Here is a 23490-nt window from a genome sequence, read left to right on the forward strand (position 1 = left end):
TTTTCCTTCCTGAAGTAAAAGGATCACTGAAGTTCTTATAAGAATTAGATTTTTCCACCTCTATTGATCTCAGTAACTAAGCATCTCTTAAGATTCTCAGGAAAGGTAGAATGTTTTATATGCTTTTTCCTGTTTGTGTATTATTTTTTATTTATTATTTTTTATGCCTGAAACTAATTCATCTCTAAATACAGAACATGAGTAAATGGATTATCTTCAGTAGAGAAAATTATTTATTCCATAATTCAGATGTACCAAGTCAATGTATATAACTTTAGATGGGAATATTTGTATTTAGTGAATATATTTGGTCTTTACTGACTGTAACACAAAACAATAATATATACAATGGGGTTCGTTGTCTTCAAAGACAATACTAAGATCTCTTTTAAAACAGTATTTCATTTTTTCCTTTAATGGTATTGGAGTTTGAACTCTTAAGGGCTTTTCATATAGTATTTCTTTTATAAAAAAAAAAAGGTAGGTGAAAATTTAGCAGAGAGAGCTTCAAACATTCAAAACAAACAAGAAAAACAGATTTACCATAGGTTGACAAGAAGAAACATGATCAGATTAACCATGCTATGGATAAGTCAGAGAAAGTCATCTAAACACTATAACCAATCAATCTTGTGATTCTTAGTCCTGGTTATGCACCAAAACATCCTGCAGGGTTTATTAGGTACCTAACCCAAACCCCAAATGTAATGATTCAAAAAATCTACAAACAAGTTGACACCTAGGCATCTTAATCTAAAGTGTCTCAAAGATTTTGATTACAGCAACAAATGTAGGAGACAACATCCTTAGTTTCTACCTTTTTTTTCCTACCTTTTTTCCTTTCTTAACAGGACCTTGATTTTAAAAATTAAACACTATGGCTCTATCAAAGGAAGATTCTTTCTCCTAGCTCTGATAGGCCTAACTGACCTACGTATTATTTCATACCCTTTGCCAAAGACTGGAGCAAGGATATATGAATCCAAGCCCATTAGAGCACCAAGATCCCAGGGTCTGGTAGATTATTCTGGGACAACTTCAGATTGACAGGGCCCCTGAAATCCAGCCAGACTCTTCCGCTGCATGTAAATGAAGATGCACAAGGCCCCAACTGCTACTGGCAACCATCCCATGACCACAAGGGTAGCCAGTCTCAGGCTGACGCCAGTGCTGTGGCTGAAAAGCAAGCAAGGGTAAACAACAAAAGTTTTTGGTAACATTACTGAATCACTGGATCAGAAATAATGAAACCTATTTGAACAGAAGATTTCATGGAACATGACTCAATATAGAGTCTTAACTGTTTGAGTGGTACTTCTATTATTTGCATCTGCAAAGCTACAGTGATTCTACTACAATGTTATTTAAACTTCTGACATTTTGTTGGGTTTTTTTTTGTTTTTTTTTGGGTCCGGTCGTGGGCCTGAACTCTGGGCCTGGGCGCTGTCCCTCAGCTCTTCAGCTCAAGGCTAGCACTCTACCATTTGAGCCACAGCGCCACTTCCGGCTTTTTTCTTTTTGCTTATGTGGTGCTGAGGAATCAGAACCCAGGGCCTCATGCATGCAAGGCAAGCCTCTACCACTGAGCCACCTTCCCAGCACTTCTGACATTTTGTATCAAGTAGAAACAATACACCTTCCCTTTATACTTAATCTGAGATTTCTTTCCTTTTTTAAGAGTATTTTTAAAATTTATTAATATTTTTCCAGTATTCCACCTAAATCTTACTGAAATGTTTATTTCACCACATTCACTTCATTTTTTTTTTTTATTCAAAGTTCTTGCTGTAGGCTTTGTCTTGAATCTGTAAGACCATTTGCCGCGCATAGAAGTCCCTGTATTCCTCTGGCAATTCAGCCAGTGTTTTTAAGGCTCTGTCCAAGATCTGTGCGGCTCTTGATGCTGCAACAGGGTCTTTGTTGCCATAGGTATCTGTTTTATCATAGCATTCAGATGGAAGGTGCTTCCAAAAGACATTCACTCCCACTCCAAACTCTTCAGAAATCACATTATGGAACCATAAAGCTGGAGAAAGTTTTAAAAAACAAGTTAAAAATAAAACCTACAGTTGAAAAAAAAAACTAAAATGTCAGTGAAATATCACGAATTGCATATAGCCAATCTAAGAAATAATTCTTTAACCAGATCCCTTCCTTAGCACACTCTCAGCGTTTAACAGAATCATTTTAACTTTTATGAATTGCCAACCAATTTAAACTGTCAATAGCATACATCCTTACTTTAAAAAACCTTTAGGAATAGTAATATTTTTTCTTTTAACTTGAACAACATAATAAAGTTGTATTTGTTTTGAAGTTCTTTCATTTGAGGCATGTACTTGTTTATGCTTCCTGTGTCAAAACCACATCAAAAATGTATACTTTTTATGTACACAGAACATTTCAATTATTTGAGGAGTATGTTTGACCTATTCTGATTCAGCATAGTACTTTTGTTTATAAAGACTTCCTGTTCAAGCTGCAATTTGCTTTTCTGACTGTAAGTGTGCATTCACTGTAGCTCCCTTGGTTTTGTGTTTTAATGGAATCACATCTATCTTATGTTCCTTTCAGCTCCTTAACATTAAGCATATAAAACTTCAACATACATTTTGGTAATGGAAATGTTTCAAGTTTATCATATACCTAATTATTTTTTATTTTCACTAGGAAGTTTACTTTGTTTTCAGTTGAGTATAAACATTTGTAAAATGTAAGTGATGGAAGAATATTAAGGTAACACCACAGTATAACAGATGGAGGACTAATTATGTCAAAAGTGTTTAATCTTGTGAAAGGAAGATTTAAACTTCACAAGCTTATTCTAAGAATACTTGAGGAAAATGAAAGACTAAAAATATCTTGATTTGCAAAAATAGTCTTCAGTTTTAATCTTAACTCCACTGTTTAAGAATTCTTTTCCCCTGGTTCAGGTTAATAGGTAGAATAAAATCTAACAATTTTGATAAATTGAAACATTAATCTTTTGCTTTTGTTTGGAAATAAAAATTCTTAGAAATCCTGTTTTATCTTCCTTTTTTCATAAAAAGCTGTATACAAGATGAAACTACTGAGTATCCCTTAACCATGTTGAAAATATATAAAATCCAAAAATTTAAATAGATAAAACAGCAATATACTGAAGACCAAAGTAGTGGTTGTTTGCAATGAACACAAGAAATAATTGAATCTATCAAGTTTTTATTAGGCCTTTAGGAATAGAAAGATTAACAAACACATAGTTCCTTTTCCTCAATTTATAATATAGAACCAGAGTAGAACTCCATATTTTTATTTATTAATACTTTAAAATTATCACCAAAAAGAGGTATTCATGATTACTAGCTATGGGAAATATAACTAAACAAATGGAAATTTTTGTGTATTCCTTTACTCTTTAATTACTTTTAAAGTATCAATTACAGACGTTAATTATATCACTGTGGTTACTGATGTGGACATTTAATACACATCCAAACCTGCTTATTTCTTAAATTCCAAACATTCTATGTACAAAAAAGTAATGTACCCAACAGTATCACAGCTGATATTTAATAAAATCTGTACAAAATGTCAATATTAAAATGTTAATATTAAGCAGTAATTCACTGCATAGTGATAGGGAATGCATTCTGAGGAATAACAATTTTGTCATTGTGGGATTATCACAAAGTAAACTCAACATACCTAAGCCTATGGCTCCATTGTGCAAACTTGTATAGTAGGTACAATAATTATAGCACAATGGAAACTATATAAACCTATCTCAATACAGAAAAGGTACAATAAATAAGTCCTAAAAGAAAAGATACACTGCATAGGGCACCTACCATGGGAACTGGTGAGTAATATGAAGGCCCCAAAGTAACTATACACTATTATTCTCCCTTTCCTGTCTCTTCTTTTTCCTTTTCCTTTCCCTTTCCTCTCTTCTTTCCCTGTCTCTTCTCTCTTTTTCTTTCCTTTCCTTCTCCTTCCCATCTTCTCTCCTGTCCCTTTTACTCTCACCTTCCATACTTTACAATTACTGTACATTTACACTATACTAATTTCACTTAAAAATCCCTAATAATAACAATCTTCATTTACTGTAACCTTTTTCTTTATGAACTTCTAGATTTTTTTTTTAACTTTTTTTCTTTTTTTCTGTTTTGTCGGTCATAGGGCCTGACCTCTGAGCCTGGGCGCTGTCCCTCAGCTTTTCATCTCATAGCTAGTGCTCTACCACTTGAGCCACAGCCCTACTTCCAGCTTTTTCTGCTTATGTGGTGCTGAGGAATCAAACCCAGGGCCTCATGCATGAAAGGCAAGCACTCTACCACTGACCACCTTCCCAGCCCTTTTTTAACTTTTTGACTCACTGCAAGACTTAGTTCCAAACACTTTGTAACTATATGAATATATTTCTCTAAATCCCTTTTCTAAGCTTTTTTTTCTATTTTTAAAACTTACTTTTTAAACATTTAGTAAAAACTAGGAAACACACACATTCACCTACACCTACATACACTTATACCTACACAGGGTGAGGATGCCTACGTATCACTGCTCTTTCCTCCCCAGCTTTCCATCTAGAAGGTTTTCAGGGAAACAAAGAGACATCTGCTATGATAACAGCATACACAATACTTCCAAGATAACCTGTCCAAGGCTGTTTTGCAGCTGATACCAATGGCTCATGCCTGGAATCTTAGCTACTCAAGAAACTAAGCCCTAAAGGATGGCAGTTTGAAGCCATCGTGGGCAGAAAAGTTTGTAAGATTTAATTTCTTTTTTTTTTTTTTTGGTCGGTAGTGGGACTTGAACTCTGGGCCTGGGCGCTGTCCCTCAGCTCTTCAGCTCAAGGCGAGCGCTCTACCACTTGAGCTACAGCGCCACTTCCGGTTTTCTTGTGGTTTATTGGAGATAGGAGTCTCACAGTCTCTCCTGCCCGGGCTGGCTTTGAACCGCGATCCTCAGATCTCAGCCTCCTGAGTAGCTAGGATTACAGGCGTGAGCCACCAGCGCCCGGCTAATTTCTTATTAAACAGCAAAATGCTCTAGTTGGAGGCATAGCTCAAGTGGTAGAGTACCAGTTAAGATGAAGAAAGCTGAGCAAGAGCCAGAGGCTCAAATTTCAAACTCTGGCATCAACACATGTACACAAAATATAAGTACAAGTAAAACAACAAACACCTACTCTAATAGATGAAGAAATTATGTAGTTTATGGTCATTATCAAATACCATGTTCTATGCATAGCTCTATGACCTGCACTTTTGTGACTGGCAGCTACTAAGTTTGGCTATGCCAGCATCACAAGCTTATGAGCAATGTGCGATGTTATGATGGCTTATGTGATACAAAGTTTTCAGTTCCATTATAATCTTATGAGGATACTGTTATGTGATCTGTCATTGACTATCACTGTTAATATAAGGCACAACTGTAATAAGTTGCTCATGAGAAATAAGACAATCTTATCATGTATAAAAATGATCTAGCACTTTTGTATTAAGAAAATCACATAAAAGATTAGTGATAGAATACATATTTTATAAACACATTTATAAGATGAAGCCTCATTTATAAATGAGGTCTAAAAATCTTACCAGGAATGAATAACACATCACCAGCTTCAAGGGAACATTCATACCTTCTAGCCTTGGAAAACAGTGGGTATTTAGCCAAGTCTGGGTTATCTATATTCAATACTTTAGATTTAGAACCTAAGGAATTATAAAAACACACAAAAAAAGTCTGAGCATTAAAAAAATTATAAACTTGAAAATTGTGTTCAATTTACCCATATTGTGAGAACAACGGTTATTTTCCTGAGATCCAAGACAGTTTTCAATAACCCACTCTGAGGTTCTGGGTGACCTTTGACACCCATGTAATATAATTAAACTAACCTGAAAATCTCACTCTCCACATAGTCCACATATATGCGTATATACACACACACACACAGTCACACACACAGTCACACAGTCACACACACAGACACACACACACAGCAATGAAAAACACTTTTTATCAGGAGAAAGTGTTCTAAGATGTTGCTCCCTATGTGAATAAACAGTCATCAAAAGGAGTAACTGAGCTGGGTGATGGTGGTCCATGCCTATCATCCCAGATACTCAGGAAGCTGTGATCTGAGGAAAGTGAGGAAGGTCCCTGAGATTCTTATCTCTGGAAACCACCAAAAATGCCAGAAGTGGAGCTGTGGCTCAAGTGGTAGAATGTTAGCCTTGAGCAAAAAAGCTTAGGGACAATGCCCAGGCCTTGAGTTCAAGCCCAGGACTGGCACCAAGAAAAAAAAAAATCCAATAATAGTAATAATATCAATAACTGAATAGGATTTAGAAAGAAACTTTAAAAAGGCATACCTGACAAATATAAATATTGGGCATCTCGAGGACTGAATAATACAACACGTTTTTTCCCTGTCACTTGTATTAAGAAGTTATCCATTACCTAAAGACCAATAAAAGTATATGAGTAAGCAGTATCTAAAATACAGATTAACAACCAATAATACTCTAGTTAACTGTAACCCTTTCCCATTTTAAAGACATCATCTCACTATGTTTCTGACATTGGCCTTGAACTCGAACTTTTATCTCAGCCTTCTGAGTACCTGGGATTATAAATATGTACCACTGTGCTCAACTTATTCTTTTATAAAACTTATTCTTTTATAAAACTTAACAATACCTAAAATTACCAGCTATGTTCTAATTTAATAATGAAAACATCTGTAGTCCACAAACAATAATTACTTTGTTAAAGACATTTTTGTAATACTTCCTTAAAAAGGGAAGAACTATAAGTGTTTTGCTCTACCTAATGAAATAAGGACAGCTAAGGTTTCTTGAGGTTCTTCATTAATACATACTTACATATTTAGATGTGACTATCTAAAAACACAAGACCAACTCTAGACAACAGACTGAAAACATTCGTCCAGTAACTGTAACCCTCTGTATAGTATCTTTACAATAAAAAAAAAATAAGTAAAAAAAAAAAAACATTCGTCCAGCCTCTGCTAAATTCTTAATTCTATGCCAATCATAATTTAATTATAGATATCGATTATAAAATTATTTGTATAGGAAGATCGTCAGACAATATAATTTGTAATAGATTAATCTTAACTTTTCCTATATATGCAAGGGTACAAGTTCTTAGTACAGATTGTGAAAAATGTTAAAAGGAGAAGCCATATTACTCTGAGCTAAAGAATTAATATATACAATGGACAAGATATGATTATCCATATATCATTACATCTGGAGAATTACTGTTAGCTCTGACCTTTACTTATATAAACTTACATAAACTATAGCTACATAACTACAACTAGTGTTCCTTTTAAAGAAAAGCTTTATATCTTATTTTCTATTATAACTCAAGGTAAAAGGGAAACTACTTAAAATTTTTAAAACTCAGTCATAAAATATAGCCTATGATACACAAATCACCACATCATTTCCTCACCCTACCATTCATGTAAAACCTAAAAAAGCAAAATGCCTCTCTTATTTAATTATAGAACTACTGTAATAATAAAATCCTCCTCAGGTCTTTAAATAAATTATAAAATAAATACATACAACATATATAAAAACCAAGAGTGTGATTCAGAATGTTAAAAAATTACTTTTACTGTGGGAGGTGTCAGCACACCTTTTAATCCCAGCACTTAGAAAGCTGAAGCAGGAGGATGACAAGTTCCAGGCCAGTCTGGGCTACACAGTAAGAACTTGTCTCAAAAGAACAAATATTACAATTTTGAAAAAACATTTTATCTTTGAAAATCTGTTAAAATTATTTAGCTTCCTATTTATCTCTCAACACTAACCTATACACAATAATATTTACATCTACATATATTTAAGCTAATATAACCCATAATCAAGATGGTAATTCTACACATCCTGCTGCTCTACAAAGACAGTAGAATTTGATGTTTGCAAGACTGCCAAATATCCTCAAATTTTTCAAATTGGAAATAGTTTTCCATATGCTTCTGCCTTTCTCCTAAGCAACATAACTGAGGGTGGCCAGAGTCCTATGTATCACTTACACATGCTTTTATCATAAGCAAACACTCAATATAAATTTCCCTCTTCCTTCTGTAGCTATTTATCATAAGCCAGAAACAACCACTTCATAAAATTCATATGATGATAAATCAAGAACAAGATTACAGAGGAATGTAAATGTGAGAAATGAAGTAGGCTTTGCCATTAGCCAAATAATTCACTTGCCTATTGCTGCTTTATTCAGTGTTTTTTAAAACTGTGTTTAAACAAACTACATATAAAAGAGTTTCAAAGCAGCTTATTAAATTGAAACCATGAATGTTAAATCCACAAACACTAAGGATCTACAGAAGATTCAGAGTTCTCATTTATGTAGCCTACATCATAGTGAGTCCAAAGTTGTAATCCAGGTGAACTAATTCGAAAAACGCTGGAAAAGAACTGTTCCTCTCTGAAGAATTTTGGAAACTTAATATCTCCTTCTAATGAAGGAAACTGCTTCCGGATATCTGCAACATCCTATTTGAACAGATATAAAAATAAATAATTAGATAAAACATAAGATGCAAAAAGAATTTCAATATATACAATATTAGCATAATGCTTACTCTACCTATGGCTGCCAGACTACATAATATTAAGGAAGAAAGGGCAATATTTGTTGAGTACTTTAAGATATTCTGTGACCACCTAGGAACACAGATCTTTCCAATAAAGGAATAGACAAAAATCAGAGGCAACAGTAACACTGATAATCTCAATACACTTCATTAACAGAAAGTTTTTCCCTACTTTAAGCAAGATTAAAACAATTGTCAACTACTCTAAAGCTTAGATAGTGAATGGTTTAGGATTTTTTCTTTTTTAATTTTTTTTTTTTTTGTGGGGTGCCTGTCCTGGGGCTTGAACTCTGGCACTGGGCACTGCCCTTGAGCTGCTTCTGCTCAAGGCTAATACTCTACTACTTGAGCCACAGCTCTACTTTTGGCTTTTTTGGCATTTATTGGAGGTAAGAGTCTCACGGACTTTCCTGCCTGGGCTGACTTTGAATGGTGATCCTCAGATTTCAGCCTTCTGAGTAGCTAGGATTACAGGTGTGAGCCCAGAACCTAGCATCATTTATTGTTTTGGAATATTATTATATGAATGAACATCTAAATGTATATTACATATATATATCCTACTATATATGTTATATAATACATATATATGGGATTTCTTATGTATTATATTACAAATATTATTAATGATATGTGGGATTATATATATATGTATATATATGGGATTTATAATTATATACAAATTAAATGACTTAAACACCAAGACTCTATAGTCCTTTATGAGACTAAGTACTTACTTTTCAATAATCTCACTTCTTATTAAGAAAAGGAGAGGAGGAAACAGGTGAGGTACCAGTCAGTAAGTATAAAACATTACATTGTAAGTATACTCATTTAGTTTTTAACTTCTTGTTTTAAGTACACATTCTTACCTTTCTAGGATCTTCTCCAAGTGACCGTAAATAGTATTTCTCATCCTTAAAAGAAAAATAACATTAGCATTATTTAAATAACATTTAAGTGAATGTTAAAAAATCCATTTAAAAAATATTAAGAAAGAAGAAATAAAATCTTAAATCTGATCTACTAAAAGTCCTTTTCTAACTAGTACAGTTATTTTGTCCTTTCTACTAATGCTCTCTGGTGGCCATGAGAAGAAATGTCTCTAAATGTTGCCTACTGTAGACTTGTTCCACAAAACATTAAGGAAAATAAATTCTAAAGGCAAAAACACACATACCTACATCGAAAGCCATGATGATTAATTTAGCCTTATAGTCCAAATTATTGAGTCACTTTTAACAATGTCTTAACACTTAATAAAATGACTCCTTTTGGTCAACAATATACTTCTTAGGTATAAAAAAAGATACAGTTTTTAACAATTTTTAAAATAACTTTAGAACACTGTATTTTATCAGGTCAGCCTATCCTCAACAAGATAATTCTCAAGCCAAATCCATAAAAGTCAGCTCATGTATGAATTAGAAATATATCATTTCAAGTCAGTAAAATTAAAATAAACACTCTTAAAAAGTATCATGTGTACGTGACTGAGTAGCTAACAAGAGAACTGGTTTCTAGCACTGCAAAACTCAAAAGCACCCACTGTTGCTGAATGTGCTTGAGAATTAGAGAACTGGCATATCAAAGACAGAATTCTGCCTCTTTGAAACCAGTATGGACTGTCTTAAACTGCAAAGTGTTTTACCTTAAAACATAATTCTGTTATCATAAACTGTATTGAACTCTCAACTCTTTTTTCATGTAGATTCTGCGAGTTTACTCCTTGCTAAAAATAGTCCCTGATAGTATACTGTCAGCTTTAATGTTTCAGGATTTAAAAAATCACGGCTTTGTAGCAGATAGAGATGAACTGCTCAGATTCCCTTTCATGAATGGACCCACTGCTTAATTGAAGTGTGTGATTAACTTGGGGCTGCAAGTTGTTCACTGTTCACTTTGAGTTCACCTTAGCATTTGAACCAAGAAAAGTCCAACCAAATAGTGAAAAGGGCATAGCCATTGCCACCCAAGGAGAACTACTCTACTGAGTCTACTCAGAGATCCACAGTGAGCTGAAAGGACTGTCAGATGTGCACCTGCGTCTCATGGATTCCCCTGCATAATTCTGCTTCCTGCTCCCTTCTTATACAGGCAATACTCCCAGATATACATTTCCAGATGACTGCAGTGACAATCCATGTATATCTTATCTGCATATTTGTAAAATTTTTAGGTTTAATCCTATATCCAGCCTATATTTCTTTTTTTTCCCTTTGTTCTTTTTGGTCTATTTCGTTTTTTGAGACAAGGTCTCATTATGCAGCCCAAGCTAGACTAGAACCTCCTACCTAGGTTTTCAAATGCTGGGATTATTGGCATGTCTACTTGCTTGCTTGTTTATTTAGAGTCTGTCCCAACTATTTATTTATTTATTTAGTGCCTGTCCTGAGGCTTGAACTCAGGGCCTGGGTTCAGCTCCTTGAGCTTTTTTACCCTAGGCTAACAGTCTACCACTTGAACCACAACTCCACTTCTGGCTTTTTGGTGGTTAACTAGAGATAAAGAGTCTCACAGACTTTCTTGCCTGGGTTGGCTTCGAACCACAACTCTCAAACCTCTGCCTTCTGGGTAGCTAGGATTACAGACATGAGCCAGCTGCTTTCTAATTTTAAATTTTTGGTGGTGGTGGGGCTCAAACCCAAGTCCTTGCACATGCTATACAAAAGTGCTGTATCATTGAGCTAGGTCTTCTTTTCTACTCTCTGCCACTCATTACCCTCAAAGAGGAAAGTTCCTAAAGTCAACTACATAGATGTTCAAAGCATGGCTATGGAGGTTAAAAGAACAGTTCTCAGGTAAACCTCATTAGAATCCGTTTTAAAAGAAATTACACTGCAGACCCCCAAAGTTTGTAAGGTTCTTGGTAGTAATCAAGTATAACCACTGGCTGACCAATCTGCACGGCTGGCTCAAGTACAGATAATGCTTCATTCCAGGCTTTAGTTTAGTTTGAAATATGGTTTTGAAATAACACAGTGAATCTGAAAAAAGACGTAAGTAAACTTCAATGCCATATCTCTATATGCTTAAACTGAATTGTTTAAAGCTGGACTATAATATAAAAATTCTTGTAATTCAATCTTGAATCAATATTACAGCAAATACTCAAAAATTAACAGCTAACAATAAAATATAGAAAAAGATTAAAGAATGAAAATTTCCATTAGTATTTAATTTTGGCATATTGAACAAAAGAAGTAGCATTAATAACACTTAATGTTTCTATGTGTCAGAAACACTGCTAAGTATTTTACAAATTTTATGCATATTTTACAAATTTTATGCATATTTTACAAATTTAATGCAGTTAATGCTCACAAAACCCATATGATATACTATTATTGTCTCCAATTCATATTGTCTCCAATATGGCCAAAGTGTGAGAGCTAGTAAATAGTAGAGCTAGATTCTATATATCAAACCAAATCTTAAGAATGGCTATCACAGACTAATTCTTGAATATGCAAAGATTTTTTATAAGAAAATCCACTTATAATATAGATATTAATGCTTTCTGGAAAAATGTAAAAGCAGCTAGATGTGATGGCTCATGCCTATAATCCTAGCTACTCGAGAGACTGAACTGGAAGGATCAGTTTAAAGTCAGCCCAAGAAAAAAAGTACACAAGACTCCATTCCAACCAATAAAACACTAAGCATGGAGATATGTGTTATAATACCACCGACACAGGAATGGTAAATAGGAAGATCACAATCCAGGCCAGCCTAGACAAAATGTGAGACCCTATTTGAAAAATAACTAAAGCAAAAAGGGCTGGGGGTATGGCTCAAATGGTAGAACTCCTGCTTAGCAAGTACAAAGCCCAGAGTTCAAATCCCAGTACTAACAATAACAAAAAAGCTAAAGTGTTACCTCCGAAATGAAGAATTCATCATGCTTATCTTCAGCGGCCCTCTGAACTAACTTGTCAAAAGGTAAAGTTCTGAAATAAACATAAAAGAATTGTTAGACTTGGTAATTGTGGATCAACTAGTAATAATAGTCATTATACATACAGACTCATTGCAGTGGGGTATCATCTGCGTTACAATACTGATAGCTTTTGTTATGACCATATTATGTAGAATTCTCAGTTTTTAAAGTTCATTTAAATAGTATGCCTATTTGACCTAAATTATGTGAAATTTTAAAATGTGAAATTTTAAAATTAAAGAATTTTAGATTAATGTTATATGCTTCTATCCTGTCACTGACGGAAAAAAAGTTGCTAAGGCATCCGATAACCTTTGGAATTACATAAAATTCTAGGCTCTGCTACCTGTTTTCAAGTGTCATAAAGCAAATCATGTGATGAATTGAGTCTCTACTGTTACACTGGAAAGGAAGTAGGCATATGTGGTCCAATGAAGCCAACCACCAGCCCTATATTCCTACCTTCTGGCACCATCCCAGAACACTGTACCCTTTGTTGTGTTAAGGCTTCTGAAAATAGCTCAAGAATTCAAGTGCAGTCATCAATTTTTATTGTCAAATTTCCGCTTCAAAGCCTATTTCCATTTGGGAAACAGGTTTCCTTTATATCATATTCTAGAGTTATATTTTCTACAGTTCTTATCCCATCTTTTCATCTTTCTAGACTCAGAAGAGATGGAAGAGATCACCATATCAGTAACACAAGGATATCCTCCAAAGCTTTTCCTCTGCTCCTTGACTGCACACCTGCCCTCAAATATGATTAAAGATCTGTAATTTTTGTCTTATTAGAAAACTGAACTTTGTACGGGGGAGATGGAAAGCAGATGGTCTTCTATGAGATGACCTGAGACTGGCTTACTTTCTCCTGGCACTGGGTAAAGATAAATGTGATACTAGGCAACACTGTTCACAGTAAAAGTCCTTTTTGGTTAGTGAACTATGTCTGCACAAGAAGTTATATGAGTGGCCTAAAAGTATCAAGAGCGGGGAAGGTAGTTGTGGAGGTGGGAGGGAAGGGATGGCAAGGGGAAAACAAAGGAGGAGGCAACAATGCTCAATAGAAAATGTACTCATTACCTTGCTCATCTAACTGCAACCCCTCTCCAGCATTTTTACAATTAAAAACATACTACAAAAATATCAAGAGGATTATTAGGACTAAATATAAAAGGCAGAGAATGTAGCTTTCATGTATGCTATGTAACTCAAACTGTGATATATTCCTTGGACTATTTTTTTGGCAGGGGTAGGGGAGTCAGTGGTGGAGCTTGAACTCAGGGCCTGGGTTCTGTCCCTTGGTTCTTTTTGCTCAAGGCTAGGGCCCTATCACTTTGAGCCACAGTGCTACTTCCACTTTTCTGGTGGTTAATTGGAGATAAGAGTCTCACTGACTTTACTGTCTGGGCTAGCTTCAAACAGTGACCCTCAGATCTCAACCTCCTGAGTAGCAAGGATTACAAGCATGAGCCAGAAGCACCCAGCTCATGGGTTATTAATTGATTTTGGGGGACCATGTTTTTTTATCTAAACTCTCATATATTTCAGAACCACCTTCATAATCTTGTCCCTTTACAACTCAGTCATCAACTGGTAAACCAATAAATGGCTCTTGGGCTTATACAAAGACTCCTACTAAAACTATCCTGCTCATATACTACTTCCTGCCTTGTATTCTGAAAAGTTAAGTGAATCTGATCAAGGTTCTGGACTAGTGGGCCCTTGAGTGTGAATGTCCATCGGCACCAGAAGGTACTGCTGGTAATTAGGGAAAGCAAGCACACTGCAGGCATAGAAAAGTGGAGTCTATAATCCATATACACCAATGCAAAGAGCCAACTTTACTACTCTAGTTTCTCACAAATTACATCAATAAAGTTACTTAACATCATCCTACTCAATATTTTCCTTCTCAGGCATCACTATGTACCCAACCTTCTTTCCTACCAAAGAATCTTTGAAGAGTTTGGGCCAGAAGGAAGCCTTATATATGGCCCAGAACTACATGTATAATTGGTGTAACAGGTTTATCTTAGTAGGGAGAAGTGTCCCAAAACCTTTGCAGAAAACAGGGCAGAATATTAAGGCTGCACAAACAAATAAAGTAGAGCAGGCCAAAGAAGCAGAATTGCGATGTTGCCAGAAATCTTCCCGTAAGTAGTAGTACCATCATAGCTTCTACGAATCACTAGTCCCCATGGAGGGCAGGAAATAAAGAATATAAGCTGGGAAGTTTTTTGGCTTAAAGATTTTATCTACCCATGTACCCTCTATTAAAGTACTATGTGACTGGGTTAGCATAGATCAAAGGAGTCAGTACTGAAAGGAGGTTATAGGTTATCATGGACTCTGTAGTCAGGCAAATTTGAGTATACATTCTGAGTTCTATCACTTTAAATTACATCTTTGGGTATATGACTTAATATTTTTAAACCTTTGCTTACTCATCTATGATATCATAAAGCTACGTCACAGATTGTCTTGTGTTTAAAATTAGAAATAGAATGTTTGGCACAGTGCCTGATACACTGTAAGTGTTCAAGAAGGATAGATGCTGTGCTTAGTAACAACGATAATGTATCCTCAGCAGCATGCAGGCAATCATCAACATTAGAAGAACATAAAAAAAAAAAAAAAAAACCTTTCAGTGCCCAGCTTCCCATTTTGGAATCACTTCTTTATAAAATCCAGATCAGGATTGATGACAGTGTTATAAACAAGAGGAAGATGATGGCAGAATTTCATGATGCAATAGGTTAAAGCAAGTAAAGCTTATGTTTACTAGTTTTATGCTATGAATCATATGACTAGAAGATACTAACAGCATTCTTTCACCACCCAATTCTTTTGTTGAGGTATCCAGAGCTAACAAGAAAAACATGAAAGTTAAAACTTTGTGGGTCATGGGGCTTTAACTCAGAGCATGGATGCTGTTCCCCGAGCTTCTGTGTTTAAGGCTAGCACTCTACCACCTTGTAGCCACAAAGCCACTTCTGGTTTTCTGGTGGTTAATTGGAGATAAAAGAGTCTCACAGGCTTTCCTGCCTGGGCTGGCTTCAAATGGGATGTCAGCCTTTGAGTAGTTAGGATTACAGGCATGAGACTTTTTAATGCACCCCTCTTCAGATGTCTTATTGAAAAAGAAAGGAGCCTCACGCTGAACTGATTTAACAGTGGATGTGTCTGCAGAATTTGTTTCTAGTATCGCTGGTTTAATGATCTCCTCCCTTTCCTATGGCTTACTAAATGCTATAAAGAATTAAACCTATTGTTTTCTAAAGCAGTAATTTTTCAGCTTTCTAGTAGCACCAGTGAAAGGTTTTAAGGGAGCCAGCATAGATCTGTAACACAATATATGTTTGAAAAGCTTAAAAGGCATGAGAAAACACCAAGGCAATTCAAGATGAAATTTTATTATGGCACTAGATACTGGAAAATAAACATCATTAATTATAGGTTGAAAACACTCATCACTCCAACACTTTCTTCCACTTTTTTGATGTAATGAGAAGTGAAAAGTTCATACACTTGGAAAACCCTACAGCAATTAGATTTAATTCATGACCTATTAAAAACCCAAACTATAATATAAGTATTCAGAGCACTGAAACTGAGGAGTGCTTTGGCAGCTGCTACAGAAACTTGGGGAATTCTAATGAGAAAGGAACAGCCCAGGACACTGGAAACTCTGTTTAGCTCATCTCTAAACTAAAGCCTCTGGTTAACTACATGGTTTCTCAATAGATTTAATTTGTTGGAAACTGCATGGGCTCAAAACTTGGAAGTTATTTTTCAATTTAACATTTTTAGTGAATCTCATGGGAATAAATAGCATAAGAAATCTGCAACATCAAGTTAGTGTTTTCAAGTTTAGAAATTTAGCAGTTTTTTTACTACTTCTTATACATTTTTATGTGACACCACAATATAAAATAGCAACTATGAGAGAAATTAAAGATATTCAATATTAGTTAAACAAAAGAGAAAATTAAGCACAATTAAGTCTTAAAAAGCTGTACCTATATTTCTAGAAAGGGAAGATATATAAAACAAGAGACTATTAGAAAGTATTCTATTCCAGGTAAGTTACTAATGGGATAGGATAAATTAATTCAGCACTGAATGAATACAACACAACCAATCTCAGATCAACCTCTAGTTATTGAAGTTCTCTTTCATGGCTCCAAAGATATTAGGCATAAAAATATTTTTTTGGAAATGTCTTTGTACAATTATGTAAACTCAGAATTCTTGTCTTTTAAAAGCTACTCTCAAAAAGAAGTAAGCATGATTACATAAACTAGCCAAAAGTTAAAATGCCATATGGTCTTTGCATAATAATGTAAAAATATTTTTAAAGTTTAAAAAGTTATTTGCATCCCGAAAAGTAAACCTCAGAAGATACCTATATACAAAGTTCTTACTAATGAAGTCCATCTGTGCAACTGTAGAAACATGAATTTTTACTTCTTTCGTCCCTCCAACTTGGCTTAGGTAATCCACTGTCCATTTGCTTGTGCATGACCCCAAATCAATTCCTTCTAACACAAGTGGTTTTCTCTGCAAGGAAAAAATAATAACAAATTGTGTGAGTATGTATGTGTGAAAACCAATACTACATTGGGAGTTGTATTTGGTAACGGGGGTAAGTTTTGATTCTTGATACCAAGATGTTCAAACTCAACACTTTTGACTTAAGTGGGAAGAGGATCCATGTAATATGCTTATACAAAATTTTAAGACAGAAAATAAGAACAGGAACATCAATACACAAGAGAAATCCAAATATTAAAGTTATTTTCATCTTAACAATTAAAAAAAAATTTTCTAAGTCAAACATTTTTGTAACTTCTTATGGTTACAAAATAGTTTTGATACTATTCCAGACTTCTAAAAAAGTTGCAAATGGACAGTGGATTACCTAAGCCAAATTGGAATAGTATTTTATCCTATTTGCTTTATCATTTGCTCTCATACAATTTTCAGAGAGGGAAATATTGCCAACATCATGCTCCTTTGTCTCTAAAGACTTGAATGCACCTTCAGAAAACAGACATTCTCTTCCATAACCATGGAGTAATTATCAAAATTATGTTTCACATTGAGTTAATACTATTATGCAATCTATAGTCCCCTTCAGATTTAATTATCCCAATAATTTTCTTTAGTTACTTGTTCTCCTGGTCTAGAGTTCATCCTGAGAGGCTACAATGTGTTCATTTGCCATGTGTGCGTCTCTTTCTCCTCATTCCTCTCTCCCTGCTCCGTCCCTCCCTCCTTCCCTTTTTCCTTCCCTCCCTCACCCCCATCCTGAACTCAGGGCCTGAGCACTGTCCCTGGCTTCTTTGTGCTGCTCAAGGGTAGCACTATACCACTTGAGCCACAGAGTCACTTCCAGCTTTTTTGAGTAGTTTATTGGAGATAAGAGTCTCAAGGGGACTTTTTTGTCCAGGCTGGCTTCGAACCATGATCCTCAGATCCCAACAACCTCTTGAGTAGCTAGGATTACAGGTGTGAACCACCAGCGCCCAGCCCATGTCTCTTTAAGTCCCCCCACCCCCATCTTTGTCTCCAATATCTACCATTAAAAAAAAAAGAAAATGTAGTTGCAAAAAGAGGTTACAATTCTGTAAGTCAATGACCTGACAATTTTGAAGCCCACAGGTCAGTTATTTTGTTCAGTGCTCTTCAAATTAAGTTCATCAGAAGTTTCTTCATGTTTAGATTCAGGTTATTCATTTTGCAGAAGGAATGTATTACAGAAAGAATGTTGTGATCATCCTGGAGTATTTCAGGTGGCAACTGGTATTATACTCTACCATCTGAGATGTTAACTATGATAATTTTGATCTGAAATTAACAGTGATACAATGAATACAAAATACAGTGATTTTTTTTCAACTCCATCATGTCTTCTACATTTATTACTTGACACCATAATGTTAAAAGGTAAGCTCTGATATCTCCATTCATTAATTTTATTCTTAGATTATTAAATCTAAGGATTTTGTTTAAGACTTATTCCATAGCCCAAGCTAGTCTCCAACCCCCAGGCCTTTCATTCCTTTCTCCTTAGTTCTAGGCTTACAGATGTATACCACCATGTTTATCCTTAGTAATGTTCTAATTATCTCAGATTTAGCCAGGCTGCATTAGGCTGGTTGAACCTTTGGACTTTTTAACCTGAACACTTTACTTTACAGTGAAATAAAACAATCCAGTATTCTTTTGTACATTCTGTGCTCAGTCCTGCAAACAGCCATCTCTTTAAGTAGCTCGTTTCTTCTAAATGGGGAATGTGTAACTGAATATCATTACTTCTACTTATTCAGCAGTCAGATCTAAGAAATTCATGTGTGTACACAATCTTAAATAAACAAAACACACAGCCATGTATGCATACACACATACACTTAATGCATGAATCGCACATATTTCAATGTTTACTCTTTATTATTATACATAAATTTTTTCAACAGTGAGGAACCTAATTCCCATTATCCTCAATATTTAATCATCTGAAAAGCCCAAGAATATAATAAAGTATTTTCAGAATTTTTAGATCATGCCATTGTAAAAAGCAACTGCTAACCAGGATTATATCCTAGCTATTTGGGAAGCTAAGTTTGGACAATGTAGTTTGAAGCCAGACCAGGAAAGAATTCTTATCTCTAACCAGAAAAAAGGAATCGTGGGGCTGTGATTCAAGTGGTAAAAGTGCTAGCAATGAGCAAAAAAATTCAGGGACAAAAAAATTCAGGGACAGTGCTTAGGCCCTGACTTCAACCAATACACACACACACGCTTAGGCCCTGACTTCAACCAATACACACACACACACACACACACACACACACACACACACACACACCAACTCCTCCACTATCTAGTGTACACACACACACACCCCAACTCCTCCACTATCTAGTGTACACACACACACACACACCAACTCCTCCACTATCTAGTATTCAGTCTGTTTGCAGTCCACCATCCCCACTTTTTTTTTGGTACACACACACACACACACACACCAACTCCTCCACTATCTACACACACACACACACACACACACACACACACACACACACACACACACACACACACACACACACACACACACACACACACACACACACACACACACACACACACACACACACACACACACACACACACACACACACACACACCAACTCCTCCACTATCTAGTTTGCAGTCCACCATCCCCATACTTTTTGGTGCCAGTCCTGGGGCTTGAATTTTTGGCCTAGGTGCTATCCCTGAAGTTTTTGTGATAAAGGCTAACACTCTACCACTTAAGCCACAGCTACCCTTCTGGGTTTTTTGATAGTTAATTGGAGGTAAAAGTGTTACAGGTTTTACTGCCTGGGATAGTGGCTTCAAACAACAATCCTCAGATCTAGGCGTCCTGAGCAGCAGGATTACTGACATAAGCTACCAGTATCCAGCTAGTTCAGGATATACAAGCAAAGTACTATGTTAAAAAAGTGTCTTCCGTTGCTTCTCCCCCTCCTCTGGATAGGTTCATTTGTTCCTTTTTGTTTTCTAATTTAAGGTTTTGTTATTTTAAATTTTCATATGCTTACTGATTATTATTATTTATTCAGGCATAGAAATAACCAATGTTATAAATTTCTTAATTATCACTTCTGTTTCTTGCCTGCTATGTCCTCAAAAAGATATTTTCTTATCCCACCCTTTTATGTAAAAAGTGGTTTGCTTTATTTTCTTCTATGATTTGCTTTTTGTAAAATACAAAAATATGCTTTCAAAATAACGGCTATCAGTTCAGATATCTCCTTTCTTCTTTTTTGTAACTGTTGACTATAGTACAGTATAAGTAGGCAATAATGTATTCAATCACTCTCCTATGTAGTCTTTCAGGTTATTTCAATAATTTTAAGTTCAACATTTTTGGAAAAATGCTTTCAGGAATAATTCTGAAATGAGAATTTGCTGAGTGGTAAACTAAATACATGTAGTTTTATTAATATTTGTATAAAGGTTTAAATCACTTGGCATAAAATGTGAGAACAGCAGTTTCTTCATAGCTTCACCAATAGCTTATCTTCAAAATTTCTTAATTTTTGCCAATATGTGAGGTAAGAACTAGTATTGTGTAACTTTAGTTTTTCCTAAAGTTGACTATCCTTTCAAATGGCTAAAGACTATCTTAATAGTTTTTTGTTTTGTTTTTCAATTAATGCTCAGTTTTGGCCTTTCCCCCACCCCCCTCCCCTCCTTTTAAAAGTTCTTTGTAAGACAAGGTCTTTTTACAATCCTTTATGAGATCTATGTTGCAAATACTTTCTTTCCATATGTTATTTCAACTTTATTTACAGTGCTTGTCATGCAAAATTTTCATGTAGTCAGACTGCAACTTTTTTTTATTGTAATGATGCTGTACAGAGGGGTTGAGCATTGTTACCCCCTCCTTTGTTTTTCTTCTACTATCCCTTAGACTAACTTTTTACTATATCTGAAGTTGAAGTCACAGAAAAGGTTTCCAACAGACCTAGAGGAATTTACTGTTCTAATACTTGTGTGATTTCTTTTTCTTACATTTGGGATATACTTGTTCATTGCTGTACATGGTATATTTATTGTTTTCTGAATGACTAGTTAGCACCGTTAAAGCAGTGAAACTACTACAGTACAGTGTCTATGTGCAGTGAACTTCCTAAAACCACAGCGAATGCACAACACCAAGAGTGAACTTTAGACTATGGACTTTGAGTAAAAATTTTGTCAATGTAGGCTCTTATGAGAAACATAATGGATATTACATACTGTGAGGGCAGGAAGCATATGAGAAATCTCTGTACCATCTGTTCAATTTTGGTGTAAAGCTAGAACTATTCAAGAATATATTAAAAATATTTTTGACTCAGTGATTTTTGAAATGTCATGTTCATATATACTCATTTTCCATCCTGAAAAAAAAAAACTATATAGAGTGAGTGTCATTGTTGGACTTTCTATTTTTGTTTTTGGCTAGTCTTAAGCTTGAACTTTGGGCCTGGGCCTTGTATCACTTAAGCCACAGAGCCACTTCCAGCTTTTTCTAGTGGCTGGAGATAAGGTTCATTGACTTCTAATGACAATCCTCATATCTTAGCCTCCAAACTAGATTACAGGTGTGAACCTGTTATAGGAAGTGGAGTTTAGCTCACGGTGTGGTAGAGCACCAACCTTAAAAAAGCCAAGTAAGAGATGAGTCTGAATGGTATTTGCTTACAAGGTTGTAATTTTCATTTGCACTTTTTCAAGTTTCTCTCAAAAAGCTGTGTGGAGGGTTTTTTTTTTAACGGTAACTCATAGAAAACCAAATTTTCTGAGCCTGGTATGTGGTGTACAGCTTATAATCAAGTGTTATTTTATAAATAAAATCTTTGTAGGAGCAGAAAAAAAAAGCCAAGTAAGAGCACAAGGTCCTGAGTTCAAGCCCTAGTACTGGTACCAAAGGGGGGAAAAATAAAAAATATTTTACTATGAAAATAAAATATACATATAAAATATTAGAACAAAAGAAGATTAAGTAAAAAGTTCTGCTTCTGTCTTTATGCTTTCTCCAAAGATACACCTAAGGCATTAATCATTTCTTTTATATCCTTCAGACACCTGAATACCATTAAAACACAGGTATCAGTGCCTGTCAGACTTGCTACTTTTTATTTGTGCACATTTATCATGCCTCAAGTTAATGGTAAGAGTTTTTAGAACATGTTAAAAAACTAAACAGGTATTCTTTTTCCTTTCTCCATTTCGTTACAATTTTTAGTCTTATTATAAGCACAAAAAGTCATAGGAATTTTATACTTTATGAAACTTAGCAATGCTTCCACATATATTATGTCTGGACAGAGAAGGCTAACTTGCTGTGCATCTTACAAAACACTTGCAAATGTAGGATTCAGTCTTCACAACACTGCCCTGTCAGTACGGATACTGCATCCCTATCATTCCTGAGATGGGGTTTGAGGAAGAGCAACCCATAGAGGACTAGTTCTGAAAAATAAACGAAGCTTTGAATGGTCTCCAGGGGAAAAAACAGTTCATCCCTGACTTGAAATCCTCAGATTACTCTTATAGATGTGTACATCAACGAAGAAAATTATTTTTTTTTTTTGTTGTAGTCTGCTTGCTTGTTTTTCGTCCATCAGTTTTGTCCAGCCACAGGCTTACTTTCACCTTCGGGATTTTTTTTTTCCTTTAAATGCTTGCTACTTTTTTTTTTTCTGAAGTACTTAAAAAAAAAAAAAAAAAAAAACTTCTCCTTTATGCTACCAGAAGTTTTCTTATTTAAAACCAAAACCCAAACTCAAAACTAAGAGATTCTGAAGTCTGAACTACAGACAAGGTTAGAACCCAGGACCAAGGACGTTTTGAGGGAGATTTCCACGCCGGTGGACGGAGGGACCCGCGGGGCTCCGAACCGAGTTTCCCGCAGGGCTGCTTTCAGGAGCGATGGGCGTGGGCCCACGGGCCCCGCGCGTCACCCAGCGGCCTGCCCGGGAGCACGGACCTGCCAGTCCGTCCCCTCCCGCGGGGTCTCCCCGCCCGCTTCCCAGCCTGGGGCGGCGCGGGCAGGGTCCTCCCGCCTCGAGGTCCTCACCTGTGGATAGAGGTGCTGCAGGAACCGCTCCCGCGAAACGCCCGGCAGCCGGGGCACGGGGCGGCGCTCGCCCGCCATGCTCGCGCTCCCGGGGGGCGTCCCCGGAAGGCCTCGGGACCTTTGGCGCCTGCGCGTTCGTCGGCGACCGCTCCGCTCGGAAACACGACCCGGGGAAGAAAAGGTCCGCGAGACCCGTGACCGTTCCGAGGGCAGCTGGGTCCGAGGGCGAGGCGGGGAAGCCCAGGGCCTCTACTCGGGCCT

At 35.9% G+C, this 23490-nt stretch overlaps 1 protein-coding gene across 1 annotated transcript; it reads right to left on the bottom strand.

The window, feature by feature from the left end:
* Positions 1-256: 256 nt before the first annotated feature.
* Positions 257-23338, bottom strand: Tyw5 (tRNA-yW synthesizing protein 5). The gene is made up of 8 exons (XM_069995749.1): positions 23230-23338; positions 16996-17150; positions 12531-12600; positions 9523-9567; positions 8412-8549; positions 6372-6459; positions 5592-5708; positions 257-2026 (listed from the first exon to the last, which is right to left on the bottom strand). Exons 1-8 carry the CDS (start codon positions 23305-23307, stop codon positions 1770-1772), a joined length of 948 nt encoding a protein of 315 aa, XP_069851850.1. The 5' UTR covers positions 23308-23338; the 3' UTR covers positions 257-1769.
* Positions 23339-23490: the final 152 nt, after the last annotated feature.

The sequence above is a fragment of the Dipodomys merriami genome, unplaced genomic scaffold (assembly GCF_024711535.1).
Source record: "Dipodomys merriami isolate MVZ:Mamm:240054 unplaced genomic scaffold, mDipMer1.0.p SCAF_49, whole genome shotgun sequence".
NCBI lineage: Eukaryota > Metazoa > Chordata > Mammalia > Rodentia > Heteromyidae > Dipodomys > Dipodomys merriami.